Source organism: Caenorhabditis elegans, chromosome II (assembly GCF_000002985.6).
Source record: "Caenorhabditis elegans chromosome II".
Classification (NCBI taxonomy): Eukaryota; Metazoa; Nematoda; class Chromadorea; order Rhabditida; family Rhabditidae; genus Caenorhabditis; species Caenorhabditis elegans.
The window spans coordinates 1,836,018-1,862,593 of record NC_003280.10 but is presented as its reverse complement, the minus strand read 5'-3'; the positions used below and the strand labels follow the sequence as shown (position 1 = coordinate 1,862,593).

General features: G+C 36.6%; 9 protein-coding genes across 9 annotated transcripts; 4 read left to right on the top strand and 5 right to left on the bottom strand.

Moving 5' to 3' along the window:
* Positions 1 to 1,258: 1,258 nt before the first annotated feature.
* C16C4.18 (Spore protein) lies at positions 1,259 to 1,966 on the top strand. The gene is made up of 2 exons (NM_001267111.6): positions 1,259 to 1,578; positions 1,776 to 1,966. The coding sequence occupies exons 1-2, from the start codon at positions 1,514 to 1,516 to the stop codon at positions 1,888 to 1,890; spliced, it is 180 nt and encodes a 59-aa protein (NP_001254040.1). The 5' UTR covers positions 1,259 to 1,513; the 3' UTR covers positions 1,891 to 1,966.
* Positions 1,967 to 7,228: 5,262 nt separating this feature from the next.
* On the bottom strand, positions 7,229 to 8,200 carry fbxb-95 (F-box domain-containing protein; the record flags this gene model as incomplete). Its single annotated transcript, NM_061696.4, has 2 exons — positions 7,229 to 8,068; positions 8,118 to 8,200. The coding sequence occupies 2 exons, from the start codon at positions 8,198 to 8,200 to the stop codon at positions 7,267 to 7,269; spliced, it is 885 nt and encodes a 294-aa protein (NP_494097.1). The 3' UTR covers positions 7,229 to 7,266.
* Positions 8,201 to 9,501: 1,301 nt separating this feature from the next.
* Positions 9,502 to 9,791, bottom strand: C52E2.2 (FIP (Fungus-Induced Protein) Related). Its single transcript, NM_061695.2, has 2 exons — positions 9,709 to 9,791; positions 9,502 to 9,654 (listed from the first exon to the last, which is right to left on the bottom strand). The coding sequence occupies exons 1-2, from the start codon at positions 9,784 to 9,786 to the stop codon at positions 9,520 to 9,522; spliced, it is 213 nt and encodes a 70-aa protein (NP_494096.1). The 5' UTR covers positions 9,787 to 9,791; the 3' UTR covers positions 9,502 to 9,519.
* C52E2.3 (DUF281 domain-containing protein) lies at positions 9,733 to 11,350 on the bottom strand (the record flags this gene model as incomplete). Its single annotated transcript, NM_001381338.1, has 5 exons — positions 9,733 to 10,314; positions 10,360 to 10,493; positions 10,946 to 11,002; positions 11,047 to 11,092; positions 11,156 to 11,350. The coding sequence occupies 5 exons, from the start codon at positions 11,348 to 11,350 to the stop codon at positions 10,111 to 10,113; spliced, it is 636 nt and encodes a 211-aa protein (NP_001367513.1). The 3' UTR covers positions 9,733 to 10,110.
* Positions 11,351 to 12,194: 844 nt separating this feature from the next.
* fbxb-96 (F-box domain-containing protein) lies at positions 12,195 to 13,233 on the top strand. Its single transcript, NM_061693.6, has 2 exons — positions 12,195 to 12,278; positions 12,333 to 13,233. Exons 1-2 carry the CDS (start codon positions 12,196 to 12,198, stop codon positions 13,150 to 13,152), a joined length of 903 nt encoding a protein of 300 aa, NP_494094.1. The 5' UTR covers position 12,195; the 3' UTR covers positions 13,153 to 13,233.
* A 1,199-nt stretch (positions 13,234 to 14,432) lies between these two features.
* fbxb-97 (F-box associated domain-containing protein) lies at positions 14,433 to 15,617 on the top strand. Its single transcript, NM_061692.8, has 2 exons — positions 14,433 to 14,591; positions 14,644 to 15,617. Exons 1-2 carry the CDS (start codon positions 14,440 to 14,442, stop codon positions 15,494 to 15,496), a joined length of 1,005 nt encoding a protein of 334 aa, NP_494093.5. The 5' UTR covers positions 14,433 to 14,439; the 3' UTR covers positions 15,497 to 15,617.
* A 739-nt stretch (positions 15,618 to 16,356) lies between these two features.
* Positions 16,357 to 19,449, bottom strand: C52E2.4 (DUF38 domain-containing protein). Its single transcript, NM_001381337.2, has 6 exons — positions 19,382 to 19,449; positions 18,355 to 19,011; positions 18,074 to 18,307; positions 17,470 to 17,609; positions 16,711 to 17,422; positions 16,357 to 16,650 (listed from the first exon to the last, which is right to left on the bottom strand). Exons 2-6 carry the CDS (start codon positions 19,003 to 19,005, stop codon positions 16,411 to 16,413), a joined length of 1,977 nt encoding a protein of 658 aa, NP_001367514.1. The 5' UTR covers positions 19,006 to 19,011; positions 19,382 to 19,449; the 3' UTR covers positions 16,357 to 16,410.
* Positions 19,450 to 19,657: 208 nt separating this feature from the next.
* On the top strand, positions 19,658 to 21,619 carry C52E2.5 (F-box domain-containing protein; the record flags this gene model as incomplete). Its single annotated transcript, NM_061690.5, has 4 exons — positions 19,658 to 20,323; positions 20,370 to 20,594; positions 20,683 to 20,786; positions 20,839 to 21,619. The coding sequence occupies 4 exons, from the start codon at positions 19,658 to 19,660 to the stop codon at positions 21,617 to 21,619; spliced, it is 1,776 nt and encodes a 591-aa protein (NP_494091.1).
* A 611-nt stretch (positions 21,620 to 22,230) lies between these two features.
* T08E11.1 (FTH domain-containing protein) lies at positions 22,231 to 26,090 on the bottom strand. Its single transcript, NM_061689.6, has 5 exons — positions 25,420 to 26,090; positions 23,605 to 23,832; positions 23,455 to 23,558; positions 22,704 to 23,409; positions 22,231 to 22,632 (listed from the first exon to the last, which is right to left on the bottom strand). The coding sequence occupies exons 1-5, from the start codon at positions 26,080 to 26,082 to the stop codon at positions 22,384 to 22,386; spliced, it is 1,950 nt and encodes a 649-aa protein (NP_494090.2). The 5' UTR covers positions 26,083 to 26,090; the 3' UTR covers positions 22,231 to 22,383.
* Positions 26,091 to 26,576: the final 486 nt, after the last annotated feature.

Genomic DNA, 26,576 nt, shown 5'->3' with positions numbered 1-26,576 from the left:
AAAAACCTGTTAAGTTCCATCCAATTTTTGTCTAGTAAGTTTTTGGTTGAGGTGCTCCTTTAGTGCCTGTGGGCATTGTCGCGAACTCAGTGAATAATAAATATTCCCTTCTTCACGACTTTCACATTTGTATCTTTTCCCGTTTAATTACACAATTATCTCTGTTAAAAGTCGTTATCTTCATCGCCTTCACACCACGAGACGCCCCGGGACCGTTTGAATTGCCGCCATCTACCGTACTCCACCTGCACATCTTACCACCCACGAAGGAAACGCCGCCGGCGGTCGGACGCGGTCGACACGGAGTTCTGATGGTTGTCGCTTTGGAGTTCTTTTAATTGTTGTTTTGGTTTTGGTTAATTGATTCATCCCGTCCCTTGATAATTGGCCTTTGTGTGATTTGTGTTGCTGATTGACTAATCAGCAACACGGAGATAAATGATGACTTAGCACATACCTGTTCTGTTATTTATTTGGGTTTTCAGGGTGTTTATTTTGGGCCGTTTTCTGGAGCTACCGCTCCGCAAAATGGTGCATCGAACCGAATCTAACTGATTACCCATTTAAATAACTCGAAATAGTCATTATTTATCTCAAAAATAAAAGACCTCTTCTGGATGATGCTCCGAAGAGGCGAAATCACCTGGAAAAAAGACCTTGGGCGGCTACGAGCCAAACAAGGCAACTTGGATCCTTCTGAATGGAAAAATTCATTTGGAAACGCTCATGGAGCGAAAAAATTACTGGAAACCTCAAAAGGGACGGGGTTATCTTCGGAAAATACTTTCGACCTGTAAAATGACATTTTTACAGGCGGAAATCGGAAAAAACAGTGCCGTGATGTAAATTATAGGGTAATCTATGCCCGAATTTTCATTTCGTCCAGGAAAATGCTCAAAATTCCGTTAAAATAGCGGTTTTGAGATCCAAATTCTTATTAAAATCTGGAAAACACGAGAGATTCCATTTTTTAGAAGAGACACAGGAAGAGAATGTGCGCTCCACCGCAAAAAAGTGGTGAGAGAGCACACAAAAGTGGGAGACGCAGAGAATATGCGGTCTTTTCCATCAGCCGGCAAGAATGAATTTAAATTGGCATTTTTGAAGAAATCTTTGTCAATTTCAGATGTTTTCTTTCAATTTAAGTTGAATTGATGCGTTTTTGATGTGATTGAATCGATAATTCCTTCACAAATCGTAATTTCCGTTGAAAATTGTCGTTTTTCCGCCGATTAACCTTGAAATCAAGTGTTTTCAGCCAAAGAGCGACGAAAAATTCGAGAAACGGACCGGCCAAGCTGCGGAACTACAGGAATCGCTGGAGAAATCAATAAACACAGAAATGTTCCAATGGAAGCCTCAAAGAAGAACAAAGGATTTTCCGGCGAAAATCTCGGCTGATATTGGATGAACGACGGAAAAAGGGAAATTCCACGGATTTGGCGACGAAATTCTCCATAAAAGCAGAGAAAAAGGACGAAAAGGACCAGATGCTGGCCTGAAAAGACATCGTATGGAAAGGATCAGGAAATCGGAGAACCAGAGAAGGTCCAACCGACGGAAGCAAAGAATTCCGAGGTATTAATTTAAAAAAAGTTTTAAAAAATTCGGAAAATTATGAAAATAAAAAGAAATCTTGTCTTTAAATTTAAAAGACAATTCTCACTTCGACAGAGAGAAATTTTGACGGAAAATAAACAATTTTTAATGAAAAATTGCGGATATAATCCTGAAAATTAATGGAATATTATCATTATTGAATCGATAATTTTCAGACGGTGTGGTCCAGCAACGAGTCAGAACAGGCAAGAAGACTTCACAAATCGGAAAGAAATTGGAGCACAGTCGGATCGGGAAAATTCGCCAGCGAATCACAAGACTCCGGGATAAACGAAGAATTTAAATATTTCTAAATAAAAAATGTGCCTTCAATAAAAATTAATTTATTTAAATAAATTAATTTATGAATCGAGTGTTTTGTATTGAGAAATACATGAAATGGAATGACTTCCTCAGAAGTAGGAAGCATAATATGGGATCAAATGTTTGATTGGAAGGAAACTTTGAAATAAATTTTCAATGATTATTGGAACAAAATTGTTGCTCAGTGTGTCTGGATCTTGAACTTAGAATGCTTTCAGAAAGTAAGATGGAATGTCAAGCATGGGAAATAGCAGGAAAATGGAAATTGGGAGTGTTATTCTAAAAAAGAATCACTAGAAATTGGATATTTTGGAAATTTTTTGAGAGGAATTGTCACTGGATTTCGGAACAAAAATAATTTTTCGAATATGAAATTGTGAAGTGTCCCTAGGAAAAGGAATACAATTATCAATGAATTTGAAACTATGGCTTGACATGTTGAGTGTTGGAATACGGCCATAAATGGAATATTTGAGTCAAAAATTGAAATATGGAGCCAAATTCTAGAATACGAAAATCGAATTCTAGATCGGGAAAACGTTGAAATTCGACAAATTGAGATCAGATGTCGAAGGAAGAACTTATTCTGAAATTGGAATGAAACCTAGAAAAAAAATAGTTAGGTAGTGTGTTCATATGCTACAGTACATCGGGCCATTCTCCCGAAATTTACTGGGAGTCATACTGAATATGAGGTATAATTCCTATGAGTGATTTGAAAAAATTCTCCCGATACTTAATGGGAGTCTTATGGAAAACTGGAAACTGGTACTGGAACTGGAACTGGGAACTGGGAAATCTGAAAAGCTAGGAAAACTGGAACTGGGAAAGAGGATCTGTGGAACTGGATTAGTGGAAATCTGGAAATCTGGAAATTGGAACTGGAAAATGGAAAACTAGAGACCTGAAAACTGGCAAGCTGGAATCTGGAATTGGAAAATTTGGAAAGCTAGAAATCTGGAACTGAAAAACTGGTTGGCTGGAAATTGGAAAATTGGAAACCTGGAACACTGAAACCTGTAAAAACTGGGAAACTGGAAAACCAGATAACTGGAAACTGGAACTGGAAAACTGGGAACTTAGAAACTGGAAACCTGGAAAATCTGGAAATCGGAATCTAGGAAACCTAGGAAACTGGAATCTGGAACTGAAAAAAAAATGACAAACTGGAAATCTGGAACAGAAAATTTGGAAAACCAGAAAACTGGAAACTGAAAAGCTGGAGATCCAAAACTGGAAAACTGGAAATTGGAAAACTTGGAAAACTGGGAAAACTGGAACTGGAAATCTGGGAATTGAAAAACTGGAGAAACTGGAAAAACTAGAATTGGAAACCTGGGAATTGAAAAACTGGAAAAACTGGAAAAACTGGAAAATTGGGAAAATGAAGCTGAGTACAAGCATAAGCTTATGAAATTCTTTCGATATTTACTGAAAGTCTTATGGTAATGGAACATAGATGGTATAAAGTAACATGGAAACTCTTTCGATATTTACTGAAAGTTTTATGGTAAATGAAAAAGAGGATACAGAGGAACATGGACAAATTCTCCCGATACTTACAGGGAGTCTTATTGAAGTTGGAACTTACTCCAAAGAGTAATTGAGGAAATTCTTCCAAAGTTAACTGGAAGTCTTACTGGAAATTAAGCTTGCATTCTTGTGTAGCTGTGACAAATTCTCTCGATACTTACTGAGAGTCTTATTGAAATTGGAATGGGCATTCAAAATGAATGTGTAATATTCTCTCGATACCTACTGGGAGTCTTATTGAAAATTGGAATTGAATTCTTTGGAACATTCTCTCGATACTTATAGAGAGTTTTACTGAAATTGGAACGGGCATTCAAAGTGAATGTGGAATTCTCTCGATACTTACTGAGAGTCTTATTGAAATTGGAAAAGAAATTCAAAGTGAATGTAGAGCATTCTCTCGATACTTACTGAGAGTCTTATTGGAACTGGAAATCGATTTTGTTGGAAACATTGGAAATTCTCTCGATATTTACTGAGAGTCTTATTGGAAAATTAACTAGGAGCTGTATTCAGATGAAATGAGCTGACCTTAGTTGTATAGTGTATGTTTATGGAACGCACATGGAATGGTGATTGGAAATTCAAAGAAATTTGGATAACCAAGTCTCATTTGAAGTTTTTTTTTTTTGTTGTTTGTGCAAAAAACAAAAAGGGCGGATATGAGATTTCAGAGAAAGTAGTAAATGAAGGAAAGGAACAAAATAGAAGGTGGAACTACGTTCAATGGTTACCATGGGACCCATAATTGGGATGTGGAATAGCTAGATTAAGAGGATCCCCCTTTCTGCGGATTAGGGCTTAATCATAGCACCTGGGAAATTCTGAGACGTTTCTGAACGGGAACTCAGCAAACCCGATGAGGAACTTGGAACTGGAAATGTGAAACAATCCAGAAGAACGGAAAGAGTCTAACTCAAAAGTTAGTGTGGGTGAAATGGAAACTGGAATATCTGAAATGGTCCAGCAAATCAGATAAGAAACCAAAGCCGTCAAGATGGATGATATTCTATTGAGACAAGACCAGGTCGTTTCTGAATCGGAGTTAAGAGCAAATGAGAAAGGATTGAATTGAATTGAAAGTTGCACGTACTCACAGTAGGACCTGTTGGCTGTAGTATCCGGCCAGATCTACGCTTATCAGACCAACTGGAATATCATGATGGTTTTCGAGAGACTGCAGTAATCTTGGAATTCATTAGAGTTTTCGCATATTTTATTTTCAAGTTATTTTCTTTGCAATTTTGTTTCTTGGTTTATCGTGATAATTTTTTGCCCAAGGTGGTTCAAGATAATTATCATTTTGTATTTCAGAACTATCAATCGACTCGAACGGTATTATGGCGAAGGTGAATGCGGCAATGGTGCCGCTAAAACAGCAAATTGATCAGTGGGGAAACACTGCAAATGAAGTTTTGAAGGTCTCCCAGGAGATACTGATTGACGTTAAAGTTGGAATTATCCAACCGGAACTGAAACGAGACGAGATTCTCAAGAATCACGTCGACGTTGTTGGGATCTTGAAGATTCTAGAGAATCTTGATGATTGGATCACAAAGATGATCCGGAAAAACGCTGAAATATCGGCAAATCTGGAGTTGGTGACTCGGAACACTAAGAGTTTGCAAGAACACGCAGCTCAAAAAGAGTTTGTTAAACTTGCCAAAAGACTTGGTTACATGAGAACTGAGCTAGAAGGTATCATTGATTCATTGCCAGAATCTCCGATTGAAAGCAAGAAGGAAGGTTCTCAAGCAAAGATTCTTGTGAATCCAAATGAACAGAACATGAAACTGATTTTGGATAGCTTAAAAGCTCTTGAAACAAGATTGGACGTTTTTGAAGCCAGCAACAAGAAGCCATGTTATGGTAATAAGAAAAAGAGATACGCTGAAACAAAGTACAGTAGTGATGACTCAGATGCGATGGAAAGCTACAGCGATGGTAGCGTTGTTGTATTGAAAGATAGTGTTAGAAGTGATACATCCAGTTCGGAACTATTGAAAACGTCGACAACTGCCCAACAGGAGCGTACACAAAAGCGTTATCTGAAGATGAAGCTCCAAGAACCAAAGAAATTCGACGGTGTAAACAAGCTTGAGTATGAGGAATGGAAGATCATTTTCATGGAGGGATACGGAAAAAATCCAGAACTTTCAAAGAAGTCGAAGTTGATCCAATTGAAAAGCTGTGTCACGGGAAGAGCTCAGTCGCTATTGAGTGGACTGCAAATCACCAGTGGCAACTACAAGGTTGCTTGGAAAATTCTGGATCATAACTTTTTGTCGAATGCTCGACCATTGGATGAAATTGAAAAGAGATTTAGAAACGCCAAAATTGACCAGGAAAACTATGATCAGATGAAACTTGACATTGGAATTATTACATCTCTGGTGTATGACATGAAAAATCGTGGACTGAACGTTGATACTCCATCGATTTATCAATCGATTATTGGGAAATTGCCATCCTCTATTGCAGAAGACGTGCTCATCAAGACTCAGAGCTCCAAGTTCAATGGTGAATTTCACAAAGTGGAAAGATGGATTGATAGAAAGATCAATGCCAAAATGGCCATCAATGAGTATAGAGATGAAAAGAAAGGTCTAAAGAATTTTGATCTGGAAGACGAGGCAAACGAAGTTGAGGAGTGGACGGATGGTGATGATACCTCAGAAAATGGGTTTCGGAACGAGGGTGACCTCCCGGAAGAATTTGGTCATGGAAACTCTGGATACGATAGTGAGTCGAGCTCGTCTCATTAGAGACTTGTTCGTTAAAAAAATTCGTGCTCCACGGGGAGCAAATCAGCCAGCAGTGACGCCTGTTGGCAAGGATTCCGAAAAAGTTGGAATTTTAATCAGACACAATGATGTCAGGAAACCAAAAATGTCTAATGATATAAACCATCAAGATGGTTGTATACTTGAAACGAAAGGAAAATACATTCCTAAGTTAAATCCGCTTGCAGAAGCAGCATCAAAAACTGAACCACCAAAAGAAAATATTTCGGGAACTTCAGAAGAATTGAAATGGAGCACATCAGCCAGAAAAGATTATGCTCTATCAAAAATTGGAACCTATGGTACTGAAACAGTTGGAAATAGTGTTCACGGCGAGAGACTGCCAAAAAATGTCAAAATTGGAGTTGCTTATCACAACGTTGATATTGTCTCCAGAAATAAATTTGCTATTGAGATAATTGTGACCAAGAAAGATACTATCCCAGATAAGGCTACCGTGAACCGAGATGTCCCTACGTGCCATCTTTTTGGGGCCGGGAGTGTCGCGAACTCAGTGAATAATAAATATTCCCTTCTTCACGACTTTCACATTTGTATCTTTTCCCGTTTAATTACACAATTATCTCTGTTAAAAGTCGTTATCTTCATCGCCTTCACACCACGAGACGCCCCGGGACCGTTTGAATTGCCGCCATCTACCGTACTCCACCTGCACATCTTACCACCCACGAAGGAAACGCCGCCGGCGGTCGACGCGGTCGACACGGAGTTCTGATGGTTGTCGCTTTGGAGTTCTTTTAATTGTTGTTTTGGTTTTGGTTAATTGATTCATCCCGTCCCTTGATAATTGGCCTTTGTGTGATTTGTGTTGCTGATTGACTAATCAGCAACACGGAGATAAATGATGACTTAGCACATACCTGTTCTGTTATTTATTTGGGTTTTCAGGGTGTTTATTTTGGGCCGTTTTCTGGAGCTACCGCTCCGCAAAAGGCATGCAAACAAAAATCTCCGAACAAAGTGTTCCAATTTTATTTTCATCGAATAATTTATTCAATTCAATAAGTCAACAAGTTAGTTCATAGCTGTGTCTAATCGGATCCACAAAAATGGTCACTTCGACTCCATCGATCCGTAGAAATCCTAACCCGTCAATTGATCGACCATCTTCGTAAGTTTTGGATATGGAAGACGTCCAATATTTGATACTGTTTAGCAGAGTGGTCTTAAAGTCCTCGAGGTTGTTTCCTTTTAATGAAACATGAATTTCCTTCAGCCTTGGATTTGATCCATTGATAAAATGTCTGAGAAACAGATTCAAGTTGGATAATGTGAATGACCGACCGATGTCCACTTTAGTAGCATTAATCGCCAACAGATCGTTGAAATCCACGACAAACGAAGGAATTAACACAAGGCTGTTCACGTTTTCGGAGAAGATGGCTCTAGTTTGCTCACCGAGAAGAGCTCGGTCGTAAAGGGTGAGACTATCGGAGTCACGATAAAAACGATCAAAGATCGGACGGTTTCTCTCTACCATTGTAACGTGTTTAAATTTGATTCCTGTCAGTTTGCCACAGGTTGCGTCTTCTTTAGAAACGCGTAACTGTTTCACTTCCAGAAGATTCAAGGCAACGAGAAAATTCTTGATAATTTTTTCTATTGAAAAATTTCGATTAAGCCATCGGCATACTGGATGAATTGGAAATTCCCGATTTTGATGTGATTTCGGTTTTATATAGAACATAGAGTGTGTGCCGGCAGCCTCTACAAGAAAGATTTCTATAAAATCGAGTGTTACGCTCACATTTGCTGCTCGGATATTCAATGATCTGACGGAATTTGGTGAGACAAGTGAGAAACTTAATCTGAAAATGATCTTTTAATGTATCATAGTAGAAATAAAATACAACTTACAAGTCGATAATTGCAAAATTTTGAAGGGTAGCACGAAGGGCCTTCGATGGTAGGCGAAGGACGGGGAAAGATGGAGAAGACATGGCTGTAGGAATAAATGAATAATGAATGAGGATAGACAAAATGGAACGGCTAGGTAATCGATTTTATATTCAGACTCCCGGGAAGCAGGGTCGTGCTCTTCCCATACATCTGGCCCCATTTGTGGATGTTCTGACCAGGGCTGTTGCAAAAAAAAATTTCGACCAAAAAACAAAAAACAAAAAATTTTTTGGTCGAACTTTGGACCAAAAAACAAAAAATTTTTTGGTCGAACTTTGGACCAAAAAACAAAAAACAAAAAATCGAATTTTTCAAAAAAACCAAAAAAACCAAAAAAACAAAAAAACAAAAAAACAAAAAAAAATTCAATGTTTGATATCAAACGGGACAAAACCAAAATTTTTCATGAAATATTCTTCATAAAATAATAAAAATTGAACAAACAGATGGTTTTTTGTTCTTATTTGTTTAATTTTTGCTGAATCAGTGTTGTAATTTATTTTTTGGTTTTTTTTTGTTTTTTTGGTCTCAAAAAACCAAAAAAACCAAAAAAACAAAAAACCAAATAAACAAAAAAAACAGCCCTGGTTTTGACGGTTCGCACCAAGAATGCACAGCACTTTTTGGGGATATTCGAAAACTGACAAATTTTTATGTTCATAATTATTCTGCAACAAGTGTATAAAAAGTTCAAAGTTTCTAGATATAGGGACTAAGGTGTTGAAAATGAAAATCTGTACAATTTCAGCAAAATTTTTGAATAAAATGGGCTAGATAGCATACTTTTTGAAAACCTTATGAAATTTTATTAGGAGCACAAATCAAAACATCAGTTCAACTCATCATATGTACCATCCAGGGCTCTGCGGCAACCGGCAACCGAGTTGCCGGTTGCCTAAAAGTTGCCGAAGTTTCGGTAATCAAAAGTTGCCGGTTGCCGAAATTTTTTGGAATCGGCAACTTCGGCAACTGCCGATATCAATGTCAAACATTCTGTAGCTCAGAAAAAGCATTCGGAGAGCCTGAAAAATGCCAATATTTAGCCGTAAACGAGAAAACGACCATTATTTCTTGCCAAAACGCTCAAAAAATATAATTTCAACAAAAAAACTTCAAAACTTGGTTGCCAGTTGCCGAAAAGTTGCCGAAATTTCGGCAATCGAAAGTTGCTGGTTGCCGAAAATTTCTGGGTTCCTATTTATTTTTTTGATAAATATAGATTTTTTAAAGGTAACTTTTAAAATTGGTAACTTTTTAAATTTTCTATAAAAACTGTAATTTCTCGAGAAAAAAATCTTGGTAATCAAAATTAATACTCAATTTATTTCAAACATTCAAATATTAAATCCCAATGGCAACATTAAAATAATCCTCCTTTGCCCGAGCCACCGAAACCACTGCCAAGTATTCCGACAAAAAGTCCCGTTTCCGGATCCTCAATTTCAGCGTTTACATCTACTCCAGCATTAACCCCTCCTGTAGGCGCTGCAGAACCCTGGAAAAATCAAAAAAATCTCTAAAAAGCTGGAATCGAGTCTGCAAAACTTACAGCTGCTGGAGAGCCTTGAGACAATCCAAAGCTTGGAGCCCAGGCGATGAGGACGAGGAGGTAGACGATGAAATTCATGTTGAATGAAAGTTGCCGGTTACAGGGCTCTTTTTATATGGAGCACTGACAATAGAGGTGTGTCTAATAAAAACATGTTATTCCGGCCGGATTTTCAGACAATCCTATTGTGCTGCTTGTTTTTGGAAGCCGATATGCAGGTGTTTCGGGGAAAATATTTTCGACTGGAAAAGTGAATCTAGTAAGCTTCCGGGTATGGCTTCTACTGTGTTGAAAATGAAATTCTGTACAATTTCAGCAAAATTTTTAAATAAAATGGGTTAGATAGCATACTTTTTGAAAACTGTAGGAAATATTATTAGGAGCTCAAATAAAAACATCAATTTAACAGTACATCCTATCAATTTCAGATTTCAACCCATCATATGCACCATCCATGCCATCATAATCTGGCTCATAATCGATTCCGAACGTCAGAATCCCATTCGGATACACTGACGCCTTCCACACCCCGCCTTCACATGTGATCCCAAATATATCAACGAAGATCTTATCCAAATCTTCAGCTTCGACGGCTTTATAAATAGTCTAAAACTTGAAAGAAACTATAAATACACTCTAAGGACCACTCACAAATTCATCTTCGTCGTTGGTAGTTGGCGGTTTCGGAATTTCACTTTTCGAGAAATGTGTGGTCGCATATGGTTTCCCGCCTGCTGGGCATTTTAGGACCGAGCAGCCATCTTGTTCTATAGTGTCTACTGGTGCTGAAATTTCTTTTAAAAGTATTTTAACCTAGTCTAAACATGGGTAGTCTAGTCATAGCTATTTTTTGTCAAAGATCTGGCCTGTTAGATCACCAACTATCATGATAAGACCCGTATCACCACAAAGTATTTCTTATCAAGAAGCTTGTCTAGTCTTCCGACCAAGCACAGAGATCGACTGATAGCACTTTCGATCAAAGAATACCGAGGCTTATCAATCACTAGATAAGAAACGCTCGTTCTGTCTATCTTGTCATTTAAGTCTTATCATTTTAGGAACGTTTTTGATAAAACCTGTTTAGCTTAAAAAATGGGATCTTTACATATATAGGTATATATAGGTATATACAGGTATATATATATATACATATATATATATATATATATGGGTGGGGGTGCTCTGGAATTGCCGGACAAGAACAAGTTAAAATGGAGACAAAAAACCGACTCACTGTAGAATTGCAGTTTCAGATCTGGACACTCTGCTGAAATCCCTGGGCATACTTTATCTGGAAACCAACTAATCTCAGGGGATACCCTTCTGATAACTTACCTGTTACAGTTGAAAGTTCCACTGCAGGCGTTGGTGTCATCATTTCCTACAAGTATCTGTTTATTGGCCACACTTTCAGATCTACTTCAATCGAAGTATAACAAAATACCTCAGTCATGCCAGTCTCAGCATGTGTAGTAGGAGCAGCAGTCTCTGGAGCCAATGTGGTGGTAGGAGGGTTCACCTCCGGAGCTAATGTGCTCGAAATATAAACGTCCTCTGGTGGAACCATTCGCATACAACTTTCTGTTAAAACCGCCAAGGATGAAATAATAGAACACACGGATATAAAATAGAAGTTCATAGCGACTGTGAAGCTAAATGGCAAAATGTGTACTTATTATCCTCGTAATCGAAAATCCAGCTGCGCAAATGTTTCCAAGTCTAGCGGAAAGATATGATAAGAGAAACAACTAGAAACAAATTGAACCAGACAGATCAGTTGATACAGGATCACATGAAGATCAACATAGTCTATCTTTCGGAAGACTAGACAAGCTTCTTGATAAGAGAACCAACAAGATAAGATGATCTATACACTGCGTAATGATAAGGATCTTATCAGGACAGGTGATGATATAATAACATACAACTAGATTTTCCCTAGGCATCGTTAGAAAATATTGTCCCCAGTTTTGAAAATTCACTCCGGAAAATTCTAGATTTTTTGGGTCCGCATCAGAGATGAGAGGCCTATTTTTTGGCCTATTTAGATGAGGGGCCTTAAAAATATTTGGTTTAGCAAAATCTGATCTTCCATTTAACTTTTGCTTTTTTATCCTGACACTTGCCCTATAAAAGGAATTCTCCCAGTGAGAATTTTTGAACACGTTTTTTCTCAGAATTTCAGGTTTTACAGAGCAGGTATTTTCATATGAATCACTGCAAGAATCGGTTCTTTTTCGTATTGATTGTGAGAAATTTCCACCCAATTGATTGACACTTCCTAGTAAGACGTTCTCACCTGTTACCCCATAGTGTGAAAATGTTCAGGTAAGAACCCTTATAGTAGTCATTTTGCAAGGTTCTCACCTAATCCTTTTCACACTATTAACCCTGATCATCATCTCGGGAGCGCAAATCTGAAGAATCGATACCTATCCATCCCATTCTATCTCTCCTCATTCATTATTCATTATTCTCCCAGTCATGTCTGCTCCGTCTTTCCCCATCCTCCGTCTTCCATCGAAGGCCCTTCATGCTACTCTACAAACTTTTGATTTTGTGGATTTGTGAGTTCAACCTTGTTAATTTGTTCTAACAATACAAGAAATTTTAACTTTCAGAATGAGTTTCTCCCTGATCTCACCAACATCCGTAAGACCTCTGAACACCGGAGCAGCATCTGTGTACGTGATTCTGGACAATGTTATAACTATAGTTGCCGGTTTTGTCATTTTTTATTTGAATCCTCCATCGGATCAAATTGACAGGATCAAGGTCTTTCCACAGTGTAGATGGCTTAATGAAAGCTTCTCGGTGAAAAAGTGCGTTGAGAATTTGTTGGTCGCCTTGGATCTTCAGGAAGTTGAAAAGTTGGTTATTTCCAAGGAGCATGTTGACTGCGACGAACTGAAGGGATTCAAATTCAAAATGATTACGATGAACGTGAAAAACCTAAAGATGTTCGATCTGTACTACCGGGACGCCAAGGAAATCAGTATTGCCGATAGAGCTATCTTCGGCGAGCAGTCCAGGGCTCTGTTCTCAGAGAACTTGGACTGCCTGGAGTTTCTCGCAGAATGTGTCATTGGACTTGACGATATAATAGCCAGCAATGCTATCAAAACCAACATTGCTCGCCCATTCTCCTTTTCCAATTTGAATCTGTTTCTGAGACATTTCATCAACGGGTCAAATCCGAGCTTAAAGGAAATGAATATTGCTATGGAAGAGGGAACTTTTGAGAACTACGAAAAAGTTTTGCTAAACGGTATCAACTACCGGACGTCTAACTTTTCCAGAATTTATGCAGATGGCAGTTCGAGCAATGGTTTGGAGTTTCAACAAAACGATAGAACCAACGTGATAGTATTTGTGGATCCAATACGTCGCTGGTTCTATTTAACAACATACTCATTCAGTCATCATTGCAGTTGTACTTAATTTGAGTAGTTATTTCTATGTATCGTTTTCATTTTTTTCTAATTGTATTCATGAACAAATCTTCGCATAAATATTGAGTTTGAGTGAACTTTTTGGCCGAACTAGAGACTGTAGTACGAAGCAGAACTCAAAAAATGTCGGCCGCTGCAAAACAATCACATTCATTTAATTTATTGAAAAACACACTTTATTTCAATTATCAAATATCTTAGTTAGCATGGCCTTCTAACGTTCTCCAACGTCCTCCAAGATGGGCTGTGAGTAATCACTGCCTGTAAATGGGTAGCGTCGGCAAAAACTGACACAACTTCATAACCTGATCTGCTACAAAAATGCTAAATATATTTTCTGAAAGGTACATTTATTGAAATGTTTTTGGTATTTTTTGAAAACAATATTCCGTGTTTTCTTTGAGATATAGCAGTTTGAATATGTGAAACTGCAGTTTTCAACTGAAAAACACAAAGTTTAATTTAATCTTTTGAAATTCTCAGTAAGAATCGTAAATTGAAATGTTATTTTTTATATGGAAAATGACACAATTAACTTATGTTCTAAGTTTCATCAAAATTGGAATAAAAATTTTTTTTTGAGAAAATTTACCAAAAATTATTTTTCAAACGTTTCAAATTGATTTATTTAACGTACAAATTATTTACAAAAATTGTGCTAAAAACTTGCTAGATGATTAGAAAAACCAAAAAGAATTCGAAGAAATTTAGTACTATTTAAATCAAAAATCTTGACAAAATTAAAACAGATTTTTTAATTGCACCAAAAAATATAGTTTTCTTCTATGTCCTTTCAAAAAAATTAACTAAAAATAATACTTTACTGTGCTCGTTTCATAGATTACAGTCAGAGGTACCACGTGGCGTCAGGTCTTATTTCGCTTTGATCTACAAAAAATGCGGGAATTGTTTTCCCAAAAAAGTGTGACTTGAACCCTCTCAATCATGCAAAAACCAGTGAAGAAGTCTGCGTCTGAATTCCCGCGATTCTCGTAGATCAAACCGATAGGTACACCTTTCAGCTCTGTGAATTTGGAGTGATCAGTAGAAGAGCGCGCCAAATTGACGTGAGAGAGTGCACGACAGTCAGACAGTTGGTGAGAAATAGTGGGTGAACGCGAGAGGGTGCAAGAGGCAAGGATCTTCCCAGGAAGGCAAATCTGATGAGTCGATACCTAGCCACCCGCTCTCCTCATTCATTCTTCATTTTTCCGCCAGCCATGACCTCTCCGCCGTTCCCGATCCTTCTATCCTTACTAAAATAATAAATTTCAGAATGAGCTTCTCACTCATCTCGCCAAATTCCGTCAGCACTTTGAATATTCAACCTCCAACTTCTTTCTCCGTCTCCTCTCCGCCGTTCCCCATCCTCCGTCTTCCACCGAAGGCCCTTCGTGCCACTCTTCAGAATTTTGAGTTCTCGGATTTGTGAGTTTAACTTTGAGTTATTTTCTATGCTTACTAAAATACTCATTTTCAGAATGAACTTCTGCCTGATCTCTCCAACATCCGGAAAGCTTCTGAACATCGAATCAGGAAATGTGCGCGTAGTTCTGGATCACCTGATGGCTATAATTGTCTGGTCTGCCAATGGATGCTGCCGGTTCTTGTTCAGCCCTCCTTCAGACGACATTGAGGAGCACTTTACGAATTGGACATTGCTCAATGAAAGCTTTTCGATGAGACGTTGCGTTGAGAATTTGCTCGTCGCTCTGGATCTTCAGGAAATTGACCAGTTGTTTGTTATGGATGAATTTGCGATCTGCGACGAGCTGAAAGGAATCAAGCTGTGGAGGATCGTGATGGGAGAGAACAACCCAAAGATGTTCGATCTCTACTACCGTGACGCCATGAGTATCAACATTGCCGACAGAGCTCTCCTTGGTGAGCAGTTCAGAGCTATGTGTTCCGAGAACTTGAATCGCCTGGAGCTTACTGAAGGATGTGCCATCGGACTTGACGATCTGCTCTCATGCAACGCCAACGAACTGAAAATCGAGCACCCATTCACTTTATCCGATTTGAATCTATTTATCAAACATTTCATCAATGGGTCAAATCCTAGACTGGAAGAAGCTCATATTGCATTGGCAGGGGACAACAAAGAGGACTACAAAGAGGTCTTGCTGAAAGGTATCAAGTACCAAACGTCTCACTCTTTGACATTCTACGAAGATGGCTTTTCGATTGATAGCTTCGAATTTCTTCGCAACGACGGAATTGAAGTATCGGCTTCGGTGGATGCAAGAAGTCAAAACTTCTACTTGGTTGCTAATCTGGACAATTCTCCACTTTGCGATGATTGCTGTTGTGCTTGCTCAAGAAAATTGTGAAATAATTTTATTGTTATTAGTGAAAAAATGTTTGACTCTCTGTTAAATTTTCCTATTTTATATATGCTCATTTTTGCTATAGAAGCTACCGTAGATCGAATAAATAAGTATGGAGTCAAAAAAATTCGTTTAAACTTTATGAAAAACCAATTTAAATGATTTTTTCTCAACATTAACTAGGATCACGAGAGACAAAAAAGGTTCAAAAATAAGAATTGTTACACTTTGCCGGCTTGTGTCTCAGGTTTCTTATTTTTGTTGGGCTTCGGTGTAGGCTCGGGCTTAGGCTTAGTTTTAGTCATATGCCTAATTTTAGGCTTAGGCTTAGGCTTGCGCGTAGGCTTAGGGTTAGGCTAGCTGTTAAAGTAGAATCAGATGGAAGGATATGGAGGAGAGATTTATGGTGAACGACAGTATCATTATTGAAGTTTGCGCGAACATTGTGGAGATGACTGGATGTGAGGATGATGTAGATGATTTAAACGAAGAGTTCTCTTTTATTATGTGATAGTTTGTAGAGGTTAAAATTACTCGGGTGAAAGTCATAAATAAATTTTTATGAAATTAAAAACTGCACCGTTCTAAGTCGCTCACAAGTTATGTAAATTGCTGCACTTTTGTGTTTTTTTCTAACAATTTACTGTACATTTATTGAGCCAACAAATTGATTGTTCGCCTCTTTCCGATTCAATTGGTTCTCTGCGACCAAGGAATTTTCGCCAGTGTGTAATGGAAATAACTCTCCACTAGTTACTATGGTTCCAATTTTATGTCTGTTTTGGTATGCCATGCACACTTCCGCCCCAGTACAATATATAACCATTTTTTCAAATTTACTTCTCTACCAACATTACCGCCAGAAAACAATGTTTGAAATTTATTCACAAAACAAAGCCTCAATCTCAGAATCATCATCAAAATTGTGTAGGAACTCTATTGAACATAAAAATTTTCCGATTCTGGTAATATCTGATTTGGAGGTTCTCTCTGCAACCAGGGTAGCGGAAACGCCAAACGTTCGGTAAATTTGTGGTGGGGTCGTCGATTCTGCGGAATGGCTCTCCCAAAAAGTTAACTTCAAAAATGGATTCATCAACGTCAGTGTCGGTGAACTCGGCTTTGAATTGACGGAATTTAGAAGACAATAGGAATTTCTGAAAAAAAAGTTTATTACCTATCAAACCTGCAAAACCTATCAAACCTGCAAAACTAACCTCCTTCAAATATAAAACATCTTCCATTGAAATTGCCTCCAATCTTATATCGACTTTTGCAAAGTGAATTACCGTTTTAATGCTCGAACTTGGCAGGAAAATATTGATCATAAATTCTTCTGCATTTCTCCAATGCGCCAGACTTGCGAGCTGTTCCATAAATTCATTTAAGATAAAACCAGACGGGTAGCGTCTTCTCAATTCAATTACTTTTATCGAGCTGGAGTCTGAGAGTAGAAGTATTCGAGCCATAAGCTCTAACTCGTCAGTTTCAATGGTCATTTTTTCTACTGGAAGAAAAACGACCCGTTTGATGATCCCTTCCAGCAGTTTTATCATAAATTGATTTAAAGAGATCTTCGGGGCAAGAGTCAGCAATTTGCGAATTTCACGAAATTCAGGTAACCCATTGAATGGCTTTAGGATGACACGAAACCCTTCCAAGACAGACTTCTGGTTTTCCAAAATGGTATAAAAATCGTTTGAAAAATCTCTAATATCCGCTTCAAGCATTTGCGCCTGTTGGCACATTTTGTCACTCCGTACGACAGGACGAGGAGTGTATACAATTTTTTTGTGATTGTTTCTGCCGAATACTTCCATGTAGATAACTTCAGTTTCCACGCGAATTTTTATTGCAACCAATTTGGGGTCAGGTTTGATATATTCAATGCACTGGCGAATTTCATAAGAGACTTTACGGAGCACTACTCTGAAAGTATGAGAGTTGCGCTCAGAATTTAGCAAGTTCTCTCTTACAACTCATAAAAGTCGAGGCCATGCACAATGTGCTCCATTATCACCGGGTTCCGAAAACATGATAACCACGACGTTGATGATTCCGTCCTGCTATCAATGTGGGGTTGCATTTTGCTAAGAAAATATTCCTTCATAAGACGCTGTAAAAAAATTATCCAATGTTGCATAAATTGGCTTTTTTTGCTTTAAAAAATATATATATTGTCTTTGATTCAGAAAAACCACAAAAGAAAACCAAAATAATCGCGAAAGAATCAACGATTGGTTAATGTTTTTGAATTCCCCCAAAATGAGAACTGCGACCAATCAGCGACTCGCTCCGCCCCTTTTCAAACCAATCAGACGAAGAGGGTAGAGTTCGAAGACGCTGATTGGTCTGGGAAAAGCCACACTCAATTTCGGACCAATCAGCGTCTTGGAACTCTGCACACTCTACCTGATTGGTTGGTAAAGGGGTGGAGCAAATCGCTGATTGGTCGCAGTTTTCATTTTGGAGGGAATTCAAACAGGGAAAAACTGTTGGTTTTTAAAATTCTTTCGCGATTCAAATTTTTGATTGATTCTTAGGAGCACATTTTTTCCCCTCTAACAAAGAGTTACTCACCTGAACAGGCCACAACTTATCTCCATCTGAAAATTGACGCGAGGGAGTTAAAATTTTGAATCCTTTGGATTTGTGCACAAATTCTAGATCATTTTGAATAAATCGAACTTCCTCACCAGACTGATTGATTCGTTTTTCACCTATCAAATTGTTCAAAAATGATTCTGTAACGTCTTCGTCCAGACAAACGTAGTAAATTATAAAAGTGTGAAGACGTGACGCACTGGAAGCATTCTGCAAATTCTTGAAATAGAAAATAGTTTCAAAACTTTAAGTTCTACCTTTACAAGCGTCGTTATGTCATCTGTAGATATTCTTGAAGCTTTACAAAATGCAAAGTCAAAATGGCGAAAATTGTCAAATGGTATGGAAACAATGAAGCCGAAAAGTTCAATGATTTTTGCATTTTTCCAATGCTCCATCTTCACAATGTCTTCTAAATCTAGCGTATTTCTGTTCGAACCGGAAATATGCAATCTTAGCAATTTGCTTGGATTAAAACATTTTAAGGCGAATCGTAGTTGAGAAACATGATCTGCTTGCAGGTGGAGCGTGCAAGCAAAGAGTTCCGTCGTGTTAATCCGAAATTGTTCATAAACCCGATTCACAAACGGTTCGCTGTCCACATAATCTGAGTCAAAGTAGTCTACTCGCACTTTGATATTTTCGGCGAACCTCGAGCTTTTCAAGATATTTGCCAAGTCTTCGCACACAACATCAATGTAGTTTTTCTCTTGCAGAAGGATTTTCTTGTATTGTGCCAATTCGAGTTGCGTGTCGTCTTCTTTATATCTATATATTATTGTAGACCTATTTGGATATTCCTCAAATTCCAATCTGAGTTCTACAAAATGATTGAAAGCAAGACGTAGAGATAACACGGTTAGAGTCGACTCGTTTGCGATTCCTAGCAATTTGAATGCATATGACATTGATTTCTGAAAAATTAGATAATTAGAACTTTTCAGAGAATTCAAGATTTTTTTTAGTCTTCCAAAAGGTTCTGGAATATTTTTCTAATTTCCAGAATTTTTGAATTTCCTGCAAAAACTTGTAAGAACAAATCTAAATTCAAGTGCGTAGTATGTTGGGGGCTGTAAAAAAAGGAACCTTAATAATAATGAAGATGTACGCAGGATGCTGGTCTAGTTCAAGCAAAGTTCAATAAAATATGTGTAACAATGACAAAATGTAAAAATAATTGATTATTTATTCAAATATTATTTGAGGAAATATTCTAGAAAATATAAAATAATTTAAATTAGAAAGAAAAAAGCAAAATTTGCTTTACAGCATAATAAATATTACCATTATAGCGGAGCCCGATTTTGCATTATAACTCTAAAAAATACAAATAAAAATACAACCTCAACCAAATGTAGTCCTTATCAGATTTTCACGTGGTTGTCTATTGTCATGAAAAAGTCAGTCCCCTTATCAGTAAACACTTTTGAGCGTACGAAGAGATCGATATTCATAACCTTCTGCCTGCTTACATTTGTATGCTATTTGATATATTTTACAGTCTTTAAATATTTTCTTTCCTGCTATTATCTCTCTAAATTTTCAATTTTTCAGATAGCAATGTCATATGCATTCGAATTGTTGCAAGTCTTAAACAATGACGCTATAAGGGAATTAACAATTTTCGCGTCAAAGAACGATTTTGTGCAACTTGGACTAAAATTTGAAAGTCTTGTGAAAAAGGTCAATATATTTTATATTTATAAAGAAGAGGATACACTATTAGGAGTAACAAGATACAACAAGCGGCTAGTTGAAGACAAAAACTACATTGATGTGGCGCGCGAAGACTTATTTCATTTTTTGACAAATGCCAGATTTGGGGAAGATATCGAAATTTGTATACGATACAACCACCACAATGAGGAAACCGTAGGAATTGCGAATTGTGTTTATGAACAGTTTAAAAATCATTCACAAACGACAAAAAATCCAATTTATGCTCGCTCACTCCATTTACAATTTGAAAATGTCTCTCAGCTGCATTCCATATTAACATCTTTCAATCCAACCAGTATAAAAGAATTGAGAATCTTCAATTTTAAACGGGTTAAAAAGATATTAGATTTTGGAAGTATTGTGGAAATGGATCATTGGAAGAATGCAAAGATAATTAGCCTTTACGGTTTCTTTGTTAACATACCTTTTGAAAACTTCAGCCACTGCGAAGATGTAACATTGAAAGTCAAGCGTATTTCAGCAGATGACATACAAACGCTTGTGAACGTAACGTGAGCAATTCTGAAAAACAATATATTTGAAACAGTTGCAGATTTGTTCCATCTCCCCAAGTTCGAGACATTTTCATATTGACTACAGCTGTTTGAACAAACACGTCACAGAACAATTTTTGGACAAGTTATATGGTGAACAGCAAATAAATAAGTCTGGGAAACTAGTTCGATTGATTGAAAATAAGATCGAGTTTGTCCACGAATCGTTTTGCAAGTCAATTTATATTTATAAAATCTCTGATAAGAACGATGTGAGTATGGAGGTAGGTAATTGATAAACTATTGTAAATTATGTACATCGACGCTTAATTTAGTTTTTCAATTTTGACTCTACACAAATTCCTATTTCAGACTTCTAAAGTACTAACCAGTCTGCCATCAAAATCAGCGATGTTATGTTTATCCAACCGACTGATTATGGAAAAAATTGTTCGACATTTTGATTTTGCTGAATTGTAAGTCCAGCCCAATTTGTTCATTTTTAGAAACAAACGACGTATGTTTCAGGGTAGTGCTTCGTAGAGTTTCTCGTGGAAGTCGTCGTTGTGTTGATTTCCTTAAGCCAGACCCCAAATTGGTGGCAATGAACATTACGATGAAAACTGCATACATAATAGTTGACGTGTTTGGCAGATACAATAACACATCAATTTTATATAAATATCCTGGTACACGTGTAGCCACTTCCTTTTTGAAAATTGATCACAAAGCGGACATTAACAATTTGTCAGACGACTTGGTTCAACTTTTGAAGAATCAAAAGACTGCTTTGAAAGAACTTTGTGCTACTCTAAAGCCATTGAACGAACGTAATTATTATAATACTACGAAGATGGAAGATTGGCAGTTGAGTGTAGATCAGTTTATTGGAATGTTTCAAGCAACTTTCTCCTCACGTGACAACATGCTTGCAGTAGAGAAATTAAATTTGACAACAACATGTTTAACAAGAACCACGCAAATTCTTGAAAACTTGGATCCTGTTGCAATAAAAACAATTGCACTTCGAACAATGTCTTTTTTGGAAGCCTGTTTGCAATCAGTAGATGTCTCTCGTTCCGTCTTACCATACTCAAATTCAACCAAATTAAACAAGTTTTCTGTGCCAGATGTGCAGTCAATTAATGACCTCGCAAGCTTGGAGCAATGGAGAAATGCAAATGAATTGGAAATAGAAAATTGTGTAGTGGAGTGTGATATTGAGAAGTTGGTTCATTTTTCAAAGGTTGACATAAGGTTAAGATCAATTTCATCGGAAGATGTCTTATATCTGAAAGAGGTTAGTTGAATTCTTTCAAATGACATTCTTATTACAGGTTTAATGCTGCATTATTGGGTACTTGCGCACATATAAGAAACACAATTTAGAAAAATACAATAAAATAGCATCAAAATATTCATGATAATTAGATTAGACACACTTTATTTCTAAAAAAAAACAAAATTATTCTACACATTAGAGTTTATAAGTTAAAATAATGTTAATGTAGGTTAATAATACGAAAATAACCAAGATTGTGCATTGAAACTGATTATGAATTTTCAGAAACTCCTATCATCTTCCAATTTTTGTCAATTCAAAACCGACTTCTCAGAAACAGATGTCAATGACTCAATATATGAAGATAACTTCTTGGGAGCTCCGTTCCGCAGAGTTGAAGATATATCATCAGGCCAACCTGATATCTGGTTTTTTCCTTACCCAGATAGTATGGAAGATCTTCAAATTCGATATTATCGGAAAGCAAAAGAATTTATGTTCAAGCGTGTTCAACGGAGATGATTGTTTTCTAACTCGCAGAAAATCCATGCCACATTTTTGGACATCCTCCAACGGTACTATTTCTTTATTGAATAAATTGATTTTTTTTAAACTAAGAACTCTTCCATCACAATTGTTGTATATTTTCAGGTTACATGTATTTTCCAATATTCAGTTTGTTTGGAATTTTGATGATAAACAACACATTTGGAACTGTATTTAATAGTGAAACTGTACGCATGAATTAAAAACTATTGTCAGAAAAAAAAAACAAAGTTAGTTGGTAGCCATCAAAACTGTCTTGGAACGCGATTAAACATGAATAATTTTGGCATTCGATAATATCGAATTTGAAGATCCTCCATAGTTCTTGCGTACGGAAAGAACCACACACTAGGTTGACCTTCTGAAACATTTGTAATATCGTCAACTCTGCGTCGTGGAGCTCCCAAGAAGTTAACTTCGAAAATTGAATTATTGACATCAGTTTCATGAAACGCCGCTTTAAACTGGCGGAATTTGGAAGACATTAGGAATTTCTGAAAAGTTTAAAACATTTTTAACCAAGCCTTAAACTTGCAATGAAAAAAACTGAAATAATTAAACTGACCTCTTTCAGATATAAGACATCTTCCAGGGAAATTGAATATAGTCCTATATCAACTTTCGCAAAATGAATCAACTTCTCAAGACCACATTGCACTCGAAAATTTTCCATCTTCAATTCATCTGCATTTTTACATTGCTCCAAGCTTGCGAGGTCATCAAAGGGTTGTACAATATTTAGAAATGAATTTGATCGAAGTTCAATTGATTTTAATGTAACGGGATCTACGTTTTGAAGTGTTAGCGCAGCTTGTTTCAAACATATTGTTGTCAAAATGAACTTCTCTACTGGAAACAAGGTGCCACACGAGAAGAAAGTTCTATTCAACGTTTCAATAAATTGATCTCCACTCAACTGCCAATCAGATAAAATGGAACGTTGTTCTGCCATAAAATCCATATCCCAACCACACGATGGTTCTAACGTAACATGAAGTTCTTTCAAAGCAGACGTCTGATTTTTTAAAATGTGAACCAAGTCGCTTGAAAAATTGTTAATGTCCGATTTATGTTCCGTATATGTAAAGGTACTTTCTTCAATATCTGAGCCAGGAGCTGAATATAAAATTGTTATGCAGTCGCTTCTGTCAAACACTTCGAGAAATATAAACCCAGGTTTCACAGAAATTTTAATTGCCATCAATTGAGGGTCTGGCTTAAAAAACTCAACACATTGGCGACTTCCTCGAGAAACTTTACGAAGAACTACCCTGAAACGACGAGTTTTATTCAAAGAGTAAAGCAAAATCACCCACATCTCAAAAAAATCAAGATGTTTCACAATTTTTTCCATAATTAATCGGTTGGAAAAACACAACGTTGCGGCTTTAGATGATCCAGTGACAGTGGTAGTCAAATCCTGTAATCAAATTGCGAGTTCAAGCGAACTGGAGGGGGGGACTCACCTCCATACTCTCATCATCTTTCTTATCAGATAATTCGAATAAACCAATTGTTTTCCAGGTGGGGTTGTGTACAAACTCGAGTTTATCTCCAATCAATCGAACTGGTTTCCCAAACTTGTTAGTTTGCGTTTTTCCAATTAAACTGTCCAAAAGTTGTTCAGTAACGTCTTCGTCAAAAGAATCACAGCGAACATAAAAGAAACGAAGACTTGAGCCTTTGTAGGCAATCTGTAACTTTTTGAAATTATTAGGGGAAGGAATAAGTTTTGTCGTTTTTTCTCAATTTTAATTTTTTCTCAAATGTTTTTTTGTAGTTATATAGAAGACTGTTAGCAATGACAAGCCTATCGATATCAGCCATATCAGACACCTCTAAGAATATTTCCAGCTCAAAATTGTAACAACGAAAAAAAAATTTTTTTTTCGATTTTTTCGAATTCGTTGTGAAACCAAAATGTTAATATGCCCTGATGTATTAGACAGTTAGTTAAATACATTTGTGCAATAACAGCTCCAGGCGCCCTCTTTTGGTAGCGCTATATATATTTAAAGTGCCAAAAATGCTTGCAAAAATGACTTTTTTAACTTTGAGCGGCTCTAACTTGAGGCACGTGAAAGATAAAAAAAGTAATCAATTACAACATTAACAAACGAATCATTAGCTACATTTTATCAGTTGATCACTTTTTTGTATATGCACTGGTTGCTGAGCTACGATGAGTTTTAGTGGAGCTGGTCCTATTTTTCAAAATTCCTTTCTTCTCACTTTATGACCCGTAACTCCAAAACCAGTTGACCGATCGAAAAATGTTCAACTAACAAAATTTTTATCTGTTTATTATAAACATGTAATCATTTGTACATTTTGTATTTTACTTATGTTTGCAAAGTTAAAAGCCATCAAAAAAATAAAACACGTAGTTTTGAAAAAATAGGAAAATTGTTCAATATTTGGATTTTTCTCCCCCAAAAAGTAACGCAGATCAGCGAAAACGTATGCAATTTTTCAGTCAGCAGGTAGACACTCATATTCAAAAATATTTAGAGGTTTATCTCAGAAAAAATTTCTTTTCAATTTTTTTCGATTGTTTTTTCGGAATTTTTTTTTTAATTTTCACACATTTCCTAAAATGACTCATATCGTTGTCAGCAAGAGAGATATTAAAAAATTTTAAAATGTGAAATGTTTATATTAAACAGATAAAAGTTTTGTTAGTTGAACATTTTTCGATCGGTCAACTGGTTTTGGAGTTACGGGTCATAAAGTGAGAAGAAAGGAATTTTGAAAAATTGGACCAGCTCCACTAAAACTCATCGTAGCTCAGCAACCAGTGCATATACAAAAAAGTGATCAACTAATAAAATGTAGCTATTGATACGTTTGTTAATGTTGTAATTGATTACTTTTTTGTATCTTTCACGTGCCTCAAGTTAGAGCCGCTCAAAGTTAAAAAAGTCATTTTTGCAAGCATTTTTGGCACTTTAAATATATATAGCGCTACCAAAAGAGGGCGCCTGGAGCTGTTATTGCACAAATGTATTTAACTAACTGTCTAATACATCAGGGCATATTAACATTTTGGTTTCACAACGAATTCGAAAAAATCGAAAAAAAAAATTTTTTTTTGTTGTCATAGTTTCGAGCTGGAAATATTCTTGAAGGAGCCTGATGAGGCTGATACTGATAGGCTTGTCATTGCTAACAGTCTTCTATTTAACTAGAAAAAAAATTCGAGAAAAAATTAAAATTGAGAAAAAACGACAAAACTTATTCCTTCCCCTAATATAAAATGAGGTTCTGAATGAACACTTTACCTCCACCAGAGTTTGTATGTCATTTGCAGAAACTTTTGACGCATGTATTCTTACATCCTCACAATGGCTAAAATTGTCAAATGGAACGGAAACACCTTCTAATTTAATGTGTGTTGCATTCTTCCAATGATCGGTTTCTACAATATCTCTAAAATCGATTGTCTTCTCTCGGATTGTTTTATTGTGGATAATCAATTCTTTCAATTTGTTTGGATTGAAGCATGGCAAAACGGAACGTAGTTGAGAGACATTTTCGACCTGGAGACCGAGTGAGTGCACAAAAAGTGCTCCTTCTGCCGTTTCTGATCGATTGCGAAATTGCTTATAAATACGATTTACCGCTGCCACACTTTCTTCATCATCATTAAAAGACGATATTCCAATATCTAGTTTTTCCGCAAATTTTGCATTTTTCAAGATATAAAGCAAATCGTCGCACACTACTTTAATGTAGTGTTTTTCTTTCACAAGCAATTTATTGTATTCAGTCACTTCTACCAGTGTGTCTTCTTCCTTGAATGTATAAGTAACTTTGGATAGCTTGAAATGGTTTTCAAAATCCAATACGAGATCTACGTGGTTCTCCCTGCAGTGGAACCTCACGCTTAATGTGGTTATAGTAAAGTTATTCGTGGCTTGCAACAATTTGAACGCATATGACATTTCTTTCTGAAAAATTAGAAATTAGGAAGAAATTATAGAGAAAATGATCAAACTACTGTAAAAATGAAGCAACAGCTAGGAATTATATATTAAAACCCAGAGCAAATCAAATTAACAGTTAGCAAGAAATCAATTTCCTCATATGCTCAAAAATGTTAACTGATAAGGGTGGCATAGAATAGTGAAAGAAAGTTGTAAACAATGTTGCACATTACTTTGAGACGTAGGAGAATTATTTTTCTGCTTTTTTGTTTTGCATAATTTGAGTTTAATATTTTCTTATTCTAACAAAAAATATAGTTTTATTCTCTTTGAAACCTATGTTCACTTTTTGTGTCATGTACGTTTTTTATTATCAGAGGTGTCTCACGGTCATCATTTTCTTCCTAATGTTTATCAATTTTATTTTTACCAGCTAGCATAATTTCTTGCTAGCTGTTAACATAATTACCTCTGGAGCACGATGTGGATTTTTAAACAAAAATTCAAAAAAA

Excerpts from the sequence above, each read along its gene's own strand:
- C52E2.4 (NM_001381337.2), bottom strand. The coding sequence starts at position 19,005 with ATGTCATATGCATTCAAATTGCTAGGAATCGCAAACGAGTCGACTCTA. Across the intron at positions 18,308-18,354 it reads ACATAACGACGCTTGTAAAG|AATGCTTCCAGTGCGTCACG; the intron begins GTAGAACTTAAA and ends AAGAATTTGCAG. Across the intron at positions 17,423-17,469 it reads GGCCTCGACTTTTATGAGTT|AGTAGTGCTCCGTAAAGTCT; the intron begins GTAAGAGAGAAC and ends TCATACTTTCAG.
- fbxb-96 (NM_061693.6), top strand. The coding sequence starts at position 12,196 with ATGTCTGCTCCGTCTTTCCCCATCCTCCGTCTTCCATCGAAGGCCCTT. Across the intron at positions 12,279-12,332 it reads ACTTTTGATTTTGTGGATTT|AATGAGTTTCTCCCTGATCT; the intron begins GTGAGTTCAACC and ends TTTAACTTTCAG.
- T08E11.1 (NM_061689.6), bottom strand. The coding sequence starts at position 26,082 with ATGTCATATGCGTTCAAATTGTTGCAAGCCACGAATAACTTTACTATA. Across the intron at positions 23,833-25,419 it reads ACATACAAACTCTGGTGGAG|ATTGCCTACAAAGGCTCAAG; the intron begins GTAAAGTGTTCA and ends AAAAAGTTACAG. Across the intron at positions 23,559-23,604 it reads AAGATGATGAGAGTATGGAG|GATTTGACTACCACTGTCAC; the intron begins GTGAGTCCCCCC and ends ATTTGATTACAG.
- fbxb-97 (NM_061692.8), top strand. The coding sequence starts at position 14,440 with ATGAGCTTCTCACTCATCTCGCCAAATTCCGTCAGCACTTTGAATATT. Across the intron at positions 14,592-14,643 it reads AATTTTGAGTTCTCGGATTT|AATGAACTTCTGCCTGATCT; the intron begins GTGAGTTTAACT and ends ACTCATTTTCAG.
- C52E2.2 (NM_061695.2), bottom strand. The coding sequence starts at position 9,786 with ATGAATTTCATCGTCTACCTCCTCGTCCTCATCGCCTGGGCTCCAAGC. Across the intron at positions 9,655-9,708 it reads CTCAAGGCTCTCCAGCAGCT|GGTTCTGCAGCGCCTACAGG; the intron begins GTAAGTTTTGCA and ends TGATTTTTCCAG.
- C16C4.18 (NM_001267111.6), top strand. The coding sequence starts at position 1,514 with ATGGAAAGGATCAGGAAATCGGAGAACCAGAGAAGGTCCAACCGACGG. Across the intron at positions 1,579-1,775 it reads CGGAAGCAAAGAATTCCGAG|ACGGTGTGGTCCAGCAACGA; the intron begins GTATTAATTTAA and ends GATAATTTTCAG.